The 10,905-nt window shown below is 44.9% G+C and overlaps 1 protein-coding gene across 1 annotated transcript; it reads right to left on the bottom strand.

The window, feature by feature from the left end:
• Nucleotides 1-884: 884 nt before the first annotated feature.
• trhra (thyrotropin-releasing hormone receptor a) lies at nt 885-7,053 on the bottom strand. Its single transcript, XM_003965916.3, has 2 exons — nt 5,628-7,053; nt 885-3,759 (listed from the first exon to the last, which is right to left on the bottom strand). Exons 1-2 carry the CDS (start codon nt 6,435-6,437, stop codon nt 3,316-3,318), a joined length of 1,254 nt encoding a protein of 417 aa, XP_003965965.1. The 5' UTR covers nt 6,438-7,053; the 3' UTR covers nt 885-3,315.
• Between the last annotated feature and the right edge of the window lie 3,852 nt (nt 7,054-10,905).

Here is a 10,905-nt window from a genome sequence, read left to right on the forward strand (position 1 = left end):
ACAGTCCTCTCGGCTAAAATCGGACAGGCATTCTGCAACATTCGTGATCTAGTCTAAAGTAAAAGGTTTCCTGTTGTTTGTTGCATGTTTGACTTCAGCTCTGAGCTGATGTGTGACCTAAAACATAATCACAAATTCCACATCTACTAATCTGAACGTTTAAAGCACCTCTCCCGGACCAAAGAGAAGCATTCATCAGGTCCTTTAAACTGCCCCTGGTGTGTGCAGTTTGGGCTCCTAAATGACACCTTTTTAGCTCAGCCGTGTGCTGAAGAGCCGTTTCCGTGCAGCTCCAGGCTACTCATGAACACCTACCACTTTCTACTCAACAACAACAGTGTCACTGTGCTTTATTAACAAAATAAAGTGTGTCGGCTTTATCATTGAGGTGCACAGGAGGCCAGCTGGTGCTTTTTATTACTGGGACATTATCTCCCAGTACATGGAAGTATTAGGAGAACACTGCATGGGTAATTACTACATTAGCTTTATCACCTAACCATCAGCAGGTTCATCAGAGTTTGATCACTGGGATATTTAGGGTGCCATTACATCAGTAGATCACCCTGAATTGCACGAGGGTGTTATGTTTGTGTTAGTCCCTCGGTTGGCCTCGTGGCTTCAGTCAGATGGATTTGTGTGAAAGTTGGCCACCTCATGCTGAGCGACGGCAAAACAAAGCCATCAGCCCCCTGACTGATGTCGCTGGTGCGGCCAGAGCTCATAAAGAAGTCATCTGTAGCCGATGCAATCGTCTCAAGGATGGGGCCGCGTCTTCAGCGGCTGCTGGTGATGCAACAAGACAGTCGGGGGCAAATATAAGATCTTTGAATAAAAGGTCGTTAAGGACATTAAAAGGCAATGAGGCTCATGGTGTTGCTGTATGTGTTTATTATAGACAGAGAACAATACAAAATCCAAAAAAGTATCTATCACACATGAAGAGAAGAGAGAAAGCTACTGGAGACAGAACTGTCATCTTGGATGGTGTCGGGTTTTGCTCACATCACAATAACGAGCAATCATGCCATAAATTGTGCAGAGGGCAAAAGAGTAATACCTCATACCTTTTACCCGAAATGGGAACGCCTGAAACGATATCGCAGACACACACACTGTGCTACCAGCTAGGCTTCAGTTGTTTTAATAGTTCTTGTCACTCCACTAGCTTTCACTAGCTTCCATTGGCTGGTTTGAAATTTAAAAAGTAAGCCGGAACAACGGCTTGTAATAAGGTATGCAGGTTTGAAGACACAAGAGCATTTCACAGATTTCACACACGGCACTAGAGACGATATCAAGCAGGTTTAGAGTGAAGGCAAAGTCCTCCTCTGCTCCTTTTATGGTACACAGCACATTTACGTAGCTTGATCTTTAAAAGCAGGCTAAGCCACACACACTCTGAGGTTTGTGCTGATCTATTTACACGTTGATTTCTCTGTGGGTTTGCTGTGCAGATAAATCACAGAAAGGTGCTTCGCGCGGTGAATTACTGCCTCAACAGTTGCCAGAACCTTTAATAAATGGCCTCAGTGTCTGTACATCAAGGTTACACATTTCGGCCTCATTATCACCGACCTTCGCCTCTTTCACATTGCTCACCGACCTCGCTCCGGCCGAAACAGCGGTGGGGTGGTGTTTCTGTTAACGTTGAGTCCTGTGCACATTAGACAGTTTATATCCACACAATATGCTTAAATGAGTGCGTACATGCAAAGCGAGTGCATTTATTTACATCGAGCCTTTCAAAAGGTCACGCGATTCCGTCTCTCCAGGAGCGAGATTAAAATGCCACACTGTCACGACTTACATGTTTCTTATGAGACGCTGCAAGAAACCGAAACACTCTAAGCAAATTACATGCTTTAATAACGTAGATTGTATCAATCGAATCCCAGAGGAAAGGGATTGCAATTGTAGCAGTCTAATACACTGTTACGAGAGACATCGTCGTGATATAACAATAATAATAATAACAATACATTATATTGGATTCACATAACAAGTTCATTAAAAGCAGTGTTACTTCTCAAAACTAGACTACTGACAGCGAAAAGGGACTCGTTTCATTTCAATATATGAATTGAAATAAATAGTTGCTTACAAAACACCAAGAATCCAGCTGATACAATAATCACCACTGGTGTGGTGCGATGGGAAAAGCAAAATCTACCATCTCAAACGATGCTTTTATGACTCTTTCTGTCAGGCATCTGGCTCTGAGGTCTCCAAACAAATAACAATAACAGGTGATGGACTGACTGAGGCCCTGCAGCGTGTCAGCATCTGTGCAACCACCGATTAGGCAGAAGGAGGCGTGGCCTCCGTTAAATCCACATCAATTATCTAACAAGTTCTCATTGAAATGACAGAAATCACATTATATCACTCATGAGCACAAAGAGGTCTAGGAGCATGTAACCTTTATGGTGTACCGCCCACTCAACAAAAAGATTTTGGCTACATCTACATTCTCGCGCAGAGGGGCCAAAGTCCGATTAGGGAGGCAGTGAACACAGCACGTTGTTTGATTAGAGGGTTGTCGAGAGCTGACCCACCTGTGCTCTGATGGAGCCAGCATCAGCCAAATGAGTCTGCTGATCTTCTGAAAGAGGCTGGAAAAGTACTTTCAGCACTATTATTACTAAACATGGTTAATTATAGTAAGTTTCTGCGGTTCCTATGGGATTTAGGGTTAATTTCCTGTATGCACCGCCACAGCGCAGCAGTGCTCGGTCTGTGCTCCATGACAGCAAGAGCTGTCAGGCCTCCGGATAAGTGGACCGATTTGAATTCTTTCCCTGACATATTTCATGTTCAAGTTATCCAACAAGGAAATCTACCTAAACCGACGGACTGAAATGTATACAACGCGACTAAATATTTTGTCGTGTCGCAGAAAATTATGCACATTGGGATGAAAAATTGGATCGCGAATGGTCAAATATGGTCGAATTAGCCTGGTTCCGTTTTAACTGGAGGCAAAGATGGAGCAGGAAGCAGCTGGCTTCAGCCAAACAAATCATTTAAGTATAGGATGACTTCATGACATTAACTGCTCTCTCGCGCCATTTCCCAGAAGGGTTGGAGTTAATGTTTATCTGCAAGCCCCCCCCCCCCCATATCAGGATTACATCGATTGTGGTCTGCACAACTAGACTTAAAAAGATTTCTGGATTTGTCCTTATTTCCTGTATCTCACTGTACTTTTTAGTATCTTGGGGCTTTAGGGGCAGTTTTTTGGGATTTTTTCTAAAAGATTCCCACTAGCTCAATAACGTCACATTTCTTAAAGCACAGACAGCTTATTTCTATTTAGTCTTTGCTCTGACGCCTTGACAATGACGGCTCTTTAAAGGGCGTCTTCTTGCCACTAGGCCGGACGCCAGCGGCCTGGGACCGATCCATGGGCGCGTTGAGCTCGTCCTCCATTTCTGTAGCAAAGTGGTCGGGACTTTCCCCGTTGGACATGTCCTTGATGACACTGTAGGTCAGCGCCAAACTGTAAGATGCTGGTTTCTCCAGACGCTGGGGGCCGCAGTGGCACAGCTTCTTGAAGGCGGCGCGGAACTTCTGAGACATGGCGTTGTAAATGACAGGATTGATGGCGCTGTTCAGGTAGATGCACAGACGGCAGAAGAGGAGGAACCAGGTGTCCAGGTAGGGCTTGTCCAGGAAGGAGTTGACTACCACTAAGGTCCGGTAGGGCATCCAAAGTACGGCAAAAAGGATCACCACCACAGCTAGCATCTTGGTTACCTAGCAAAGGTCAGTTATAGGTTAGAAAACCACCAAGAGATTTACTGTCCACATGCACCATTCCTGTTAAGGGGTCATCCTTTATAGACAATATACATTTTCTATAGGTTCCTGAAATGCGCAGAGGGCTCATAATCAATAAGAAGAAAGGATCAACTGCCTTTACCAGCTAAAATGTAGGTATACATCTAGAGACCCAGGCGAAAGGTCAATTCTCTTGTTAACCAGATGACATATGATCAGACTGCAGCGGCAACGGCTCGTAGCTGCGGCTCTGCTGAAACATTTGTATTGAACAGAGTACATTTAAAGAGATCAAGAGGATGCTGCCTCGTTCCTGCTGATATATGTCAATGGCACGGGGGGAGCTGTCCGGCGCTCTGCCCCAATTGTGAAAAATACGTCTTAGTGGGACAGGAAGTGCTGCATTCTTCAGTCAAGCTTGTACCTTCTGGAGGAAAACATGGCAATATGGCACCAGTAAACCTTCTGATAAAAGCTAAATATTCAATTTCTTCAGCCCAACGAAACCAGGGGCAACGTTTCTACTCATTTTTGTTCTTCAGAAACTGAACGACCAAAAACATTGATGGATTCTCATGCGTTCCTTCTATTTTACTGACATTTACCTCTAACGTGTCTTTGTTAAAGAAAATCAAATTGTCAAAGCTAATAACCTGTTTTTATTTATTTATCAGTTAAATCTGTGCGATCCTGGGGAGAAACTGTTTCTGTTGCTCTGGTTCTGCTGTGATGTCTCAGCGGGAGTCGGGTGATTCTAATTGGATTGGACAAGGGTGCTGCCAACGTCACCACTGAGCAAAGAAGCTAATCCTCTGTCCTCATTATTTCCTGACCTTTAGGTAATTCAGTAAACTACCTGGAAGAACACCGCTGGTGTGTGCCGTGATTGGCTGGTTCAGATAATGGGTGATAGTAGGGGTTTGTGTTAAAAAAAACAAAAAACCCACAAACCCAAGTTAACACCAATACAGCCCGTGTCTGTTTGAGTTGAGGTTGCCCAAGCCAACGGCGCTGCTCCCTCAGGGTAACACACCCCCTCATCTGAGAAGGCCTCTTCACTGATCTGATAAACAAAGGTCTGCTATCTACCCGCATCTGACAGTGTGTGTGTGTGTGTGTGTGTGTGTGTGTGTGTGTGTGTGTGTGTGTGTGTGTGTGTGTGTGTGCGTGCGTGCGTGCGTGCGTGTGTTTTCGGAGGCTTCTGCTGCAGCAGGAGCTTTACTGGGTGTTATGAGCTTTGCACTAAATGTTAAAAGTTAGTTAGCTGACAGTCACAGGAGGCTGCAACGGGAGGTTTGATAAAGGACTTCAGAAGGTAGAATAATCCCAAGGTTTTTCTAATCCTGGAAAAAATTCTCTTACTGGATCTTGATGATTTCTCTCAAAGTGCAAAAACTCCGTCGATTTCTGGCCATTTTGCTTCATCGGTGTCCCTGCTAATTGGAGTTTGTTGACACAGAAATAGCAAATAATGCATTATTTGCTATTACTTATTTTTTTAAATAGCCCATGGGCTACTTGTTAGTTTTGTTAGTAGTTCAGACATGAAGTGAGTTGATGCTGCTGTGCAGCCTGTCGCTCCATAGTTATTTCATTACTAACCGCAAAGATGAAGTTTAAAGAAAGAAGTTTAATGAAATTTAAAGGGTAAATGATTCTTTACAGTTGTGCGTTGACAATGGTTAACAATGTGGAGTAACTCCACATGTGCAATTTCAGGTTGAATTGATAGAATACATTTTTTACAGAAAACTTCGGTTTAAGATGTCATTCTTTTGATGTTGGCGGAGCGTGCGGATGGTGTTCACGCACCCTATTATTGTGCTTATTATCATTGTTGTTACCTGTCTGCGGGAGGACGCGGTGGCGCTGCTGGAGGAGCCGCTGCTGATCATTCTCTCTCCCTGACTCACCGTCTCCTTCTTCCACATCTTGGAGCTGCCTTTGGGATTGGAAGGCATCGGATTGAGGAAAAGTATCCGGGCGATCAGTCCGTACAGAATGGTGGCCAGGACGAGGGGCAAAACGTAAAACACCGCGAAATCCGTGAAGTAAATGGGCAGGTAGTGGCTCCTGGACACTTTGTACGCGCAGCTGAGCAGCACCACATTGTCGTATACAAACTTCTTAGTGTCCGACAGGAAGAGCCACATTACGCAGTAGGCTGAGGTGAGCGTCCACACCAGCGTGATGATCCTCTTCGCCCTGGATAAGGTGCACAGGAACTGCGCTTTGATGGGGTGGCAGATGGCGATGTAGCGCTCCACGGTGAAGGCGGTGATGGAGCAGGAGGACGCGTTTATTCCCAGGTACTGGAAATAAGTGATCCCGAGACAGCCCACGTAGCCGAACACCCACTGTCCGCACAGGGCGTCGGTGATGTTGGGAAGCCCCGCTGCGATCAGGACCATCAGGTCTGCCGCGGCCAGGCTCACCAAGTAACAGTTGGTGGGTGTGCGCATGTGTTTGGTCGTCAGCACCACCAGGATGACCATCATGTTGCCCACGATCCCCACGCCGCATATGAAGGACACCAAAAACACACTGACCGCTTTATATTCAACGGAGTAGTCAGTCCAAACACCCAAGGTTTGATTGTCCAGCACCGACGTGCGGTTCTCCACAGTGACGTTATCCATGGTGAGGTTTTCCATGAGTGGAAAGCTCCAGCTCTGTGCGCGTTCAGCAAAATTAAAGACTGGTCATTCGGAGGAGATCACACGGAAGAACCATGGGGCCCATGGCTCCAGAGGTCCACGGACTGCAAACCCCGCAACAATTTCAGTTCAGCCGCATGTAATCCGGTCAAAAACGCCATTTCTGATTCGCGAAATCCGATTTCCGATCTTGGAAAAAACCCTTCTAATGTTCTTTTACAAAAGCGCAAAGCTCGAGTGCGTCTTGGTTAAAGTTGGGAAGCTGGAGGTGTTGCGTGTGGCTGCGCGCCCCGCCGCCGCCTCTCAGCTCACAGTCATAACTGATCGTCTCCCGCAGAGTCTCGCCGCATCTCCCGAGATGCTCCTCACGCCGTTTCTGCCTAAGTCAGCCCCAGAATGGAGCCGCAAACTTTTCCTTCACGCAGACATGCGTCATTCACGCATGTCAGGTCTGATAGACGGAGAGATAGAGACAGAGATAGATAGAGATAGAAAGAGAGGTAGATAATAATCAACAATAATAATCCTACCAGCACATATTGCCACCTGTTACAGTGGATCATTTGAACATTTCCAGAACAGAAATATTTAATATCAGTAAAGGATACAAAGCTTGACTCAGATCAGGCAATAACTGAAAACAGAGAGATGAGATATAATAATTGTTTGGAGCTATTTAGACTCACATCCATGTGTAAACACACAAATGCCAAGTAAAGGGCCATAGAAACAAGGGAAATGTAAGAAAAGCTGACTAAACCAACAAAGCACAATAAAATCATTCTCAGTGTCCTGCTGGAACCCCGTGGCCCAGTCAGAGGTCTATTACTGTGAGGGAGCCTGAATCAAAAGCCATAAAGAAGGCCATAGTTACTTTTTATTGCTATGCTGTGATGATGTGCCTTTTCATCATTTCACGCTGTGCTGTCGAAAGGGCTCCCAGCGTGACTTCGGAGACATGGCAGACACTTTTTGGGTGACTCTTGTGAGAGTCTGCGGCGCAAGTGGTGCCTCCGTTCTGTGGTCTCCCTCCATCTTTCTGTTGTCTACGTGCATCCTGATTGCTTCTCACGCCTCATCAACCAGGGAAGGAAATGCTGGTTTATCTGCTCAGACGGTCTACAGCAGGCCTGAGAGCAGACAGGCAGTGATTGGCACATCATCACCCCCCCCCCCCCCCCCACCCCCCCACCCCATAAACAAACACCCACTGTCTTCTCAAGCAGGTCGTGATGGTGTTTACTGGAAGCCAGGTGTGGTTTCCAGGTCCTCCTCGCCCCACCTCTGCTGGGTTAATCCTACAATCCTTCCAGAGGTTTTGTGTCAGTTTGCACATAAGTCACAGCGTGGCGTTAATTCTGTGTCCCCCCTCCATCGATTCCACCTTGGGCGCCACCATAGATCATCCCTCCTCTCAGCTAGGGGTGAGGAGGTGAAATTCACCAGCATTATGTAAGTCACAGGTGGGCAAGAGATTATGTTATTACTCTGGCAAATTGAAGTGAATACTGACTATTAATATGATGTTTTGTTGTTATAACTCAATGCTGATAAGACACGATCACAATTGCAAAAATACAATTTAAAGGTAAACAATATACGACATTTCTGCCAGGATCACAACCTTGTTGGTATTCAGGTCTTTTCTTCTGTTATTTCTAAGTAGATGGGCATTTTCAGCATTTCCCTCTTTCCGGCTGGTATAGAGAATGAAAAATCCTTTATGTTTTGTAAATTAACATCTAATTTACAAAAATCTATAGCAGTGGCGGCACGAGTTGCATAGAAATGCTCAGGGGTGCAATAATAACATAAATTGTGCATTTCAATCATTCAGCAACACGCATTTATTTCATAAATTAAAGAAAACAGGATTTGTGTCACGTGAGTTTTATGCTATATTGACAGCAAAAGATGAATGAACTCTGTGATCGATGCTGCTTTATTAACCAACATCAGGATTGGCGCATAAATTATGGTGACACGACGGGGCACAATCAATCAAGAAAATGTGTTTAGGAGAAAAAAACAGTATACAATCATTATCATACATATTATGGTACGCATCGTGTACTTTGTGCACGAGACATATGGTATGTATCGTGCACAACGTGCAACCCAAACAACTTATGGCGATGGTTCCCCTGGTGGTGGGTGTTTGCTGCCATCTAGCGGGTATCTTTACAATTACACTAAATAGGAAACGCTGCCACGTTGCTCTGAATAGGAATAACCTAAACCTAAACCCAAAACCCCTAAACTGTGTACATGTTTTAATCTCTGGTCTACACAGTTACAAAACCACAGTAGTGATTCAGTGATTCTAGTTCAATTAGAATATTATAGAATAAAATATGTGATTTGCTTGTCTAAGATCAACATTGCTCAGAGTTAAGAGCTATTTTACTGCCAGGGTACTGCTTGAGGTACTTCTCCAAATTACATTTCATTTATTAAATGCAGTCTTTCACTTTTCCCTCCAAGATGATATGGTTTTTTTTGTTTTTTTTACCACCAGAAATTTTAACTTTTTCGGAATAACCGCCTCAGGTCATGCAATAATCGCCGATGAGAGTCGGTCGTCTCGGAGTTAAAAATATTAACTGGCACCATTTGTCATAGTCAAAATAAAAAGTTCAGTGATCTATGGTCTTTTACCACCACACCAGCAAAATAAGAAAAATCCCAGTTTACACAAATAACACCTCATTTGTATGGAGAAAAGTAATTTTTCTTCTTTTCAGAATCATTGCAAATTGATGCATTATTCACCCGGTGCAAACTTTAGAGATTAGTCACATTTCCAAAAGGAAAATTAAATGCAAACGTCTCAATTCCAGCACAAACCTCCAGCACTGCCAGCAGACTACTCAGACTTTGGCTCAGAGTTTTCACCAAGACGTAAATGACATCTCTGGCTTCAAGACAGGATTTCCTCGACTGCCTCAACGCACCGCCTCATCCCACCTCGAACGTTTGCGTCGTCCATAATGAACAGATGCTCGCCATTTATCCAGCCCAGGGATATGAGCATGGAGAGCATTTATCCAAACAAATGGGATCTGGTGGCTAAAACCAAATGTTTCTGTGATGTAATTATGATGCCCACTGGATGTGCCTACAGGAGACCATCCTGATGCACAGTTGTCATTAAGAGCCATTAAGTGTGTTACAATCTATAAAAGCAGCTGTGGTAATTATGATAAATAATAATATGAGATGAGGAGGAAGGAGGAGCGCAAGTTGCTCTGATGAATCCCCCAATGTCTCCATCAGTGCGACACCTCAATCAGGAAGCCACTTCAGATTTACTTCAACTTCTAAGTGCTGAATATTTCATAGTGGTGGATCGGCCACCCCCGCCACAACCACACATGATGTCGGTGGAAGAAGCCAGCCTCGCCTCACCTTCGCCCTCATACACTTTCCTTAAGTGGCAGTGAAGAGCTGAGCGTGCCAAGACTTCTGAAACACCGACCCAGGGGCGCTCTGAGTATCTGCTTATTAATAATACACACTCCACTGCCGTTCGTGGCCTACTGCCCTTCTGTAACCCTCAGCTGGTGGAGATGGTGCACATGTTTGCTTTGAAAGACATTTCGTATGGGACGATGTTCCCCTGGGATGTAGCTACAGGTCATGTCAGAAGGTGCTTTGGTCCAGATTGACGAGTTTAAGCTGACGTCTGCAGAAGCTTGGGAGTAATTGCGTCGAGTGCAGATGAGGTGGATATGCACACAATTTCAAACACTGCCTCAGGTGTTTAAAGCTGGTGCCAAGATGGAGATCAGGGCGTCAGATTTGAGGAGAAATAAACTACTCGGTGATCGTGGCCATGAGTCATGTTTAAAGAGGAACACCAGGATTCTAGGGCTGAATTAAGGCTTTATTTTTGTTCTATGGATTTCTGCTCAGACTGAATGGATGTCCTTAAAGATTCAAAAGCTGCTGCAGGATTTCTTCAGCAGCCTACTCATAAAGATGATATATGCCACGTAAACAGTGGAACAAGCTGTAAACATGTCATTTTAAGGCCACTAATTGGACAGTTGAACAGACGCAGGTTGTAACTCACCAGAGAGCCTCTCATGGAGGATGTTTAATAAGCTACAACCCTTCATCTGATCTTTGATATCAGAACTGGAGAGGAAGAAGCTGCTTTGATGATATCCGCTGTCACATCGAGGCGCACCGCCGCTCGCTCCCGCCGCTGCTGATGGAGGAATGTCCCATCTTTCCTCTGTTGACATCATCATTGTCTCATGCATAAACTGTCTGCAAACATGCAGAGGGACTTTTGCCAAGATGTTGCTTTACATTCTACATCCTCTTCCAAGAGGAGGGGCAGAGAGAGGGGTGTTTCTTTTTCTTCATCTTAACTCATCTGATAAATGGAGTCTTGTTGGGAGAGGTGCCAGAGCCATTCACCCAGGACTCCAGGACAAGTGGCGACTTTATTTATAGC

This window comes from Takifugu rubripes, chromosome 7 (assembly GCF_901000725.2).
Source record: "Takifugu rubripes chromosome 7, fTakRub1.2, whole genome shotgun sequence".
Taxonomy (NCBI): domain Eukaryota; kingdom Metazoa; phylum Chordata; class Actinopteri; order Tetraodontiformes; family Tetraodontidae; genus Takifugu; species Takifugu rubripes.

Bases quoted from the DNA above. Each gene is read 5' to 3' on its own strand.
- trhra (XM_003965916.3), bottom strand. From the start codon at position 6,437: ATGGAAAACCTCACCATGGATAACGTCACTGTGGAGAACCGCACGTCG. The intron at 3,760-5,627 runs GTAACAACAATG...GACCTTTGCTAG, and splicing joins CCGCGTCCTCCCGCAGACAG to GTAACCAAGATGCTAGCTGT.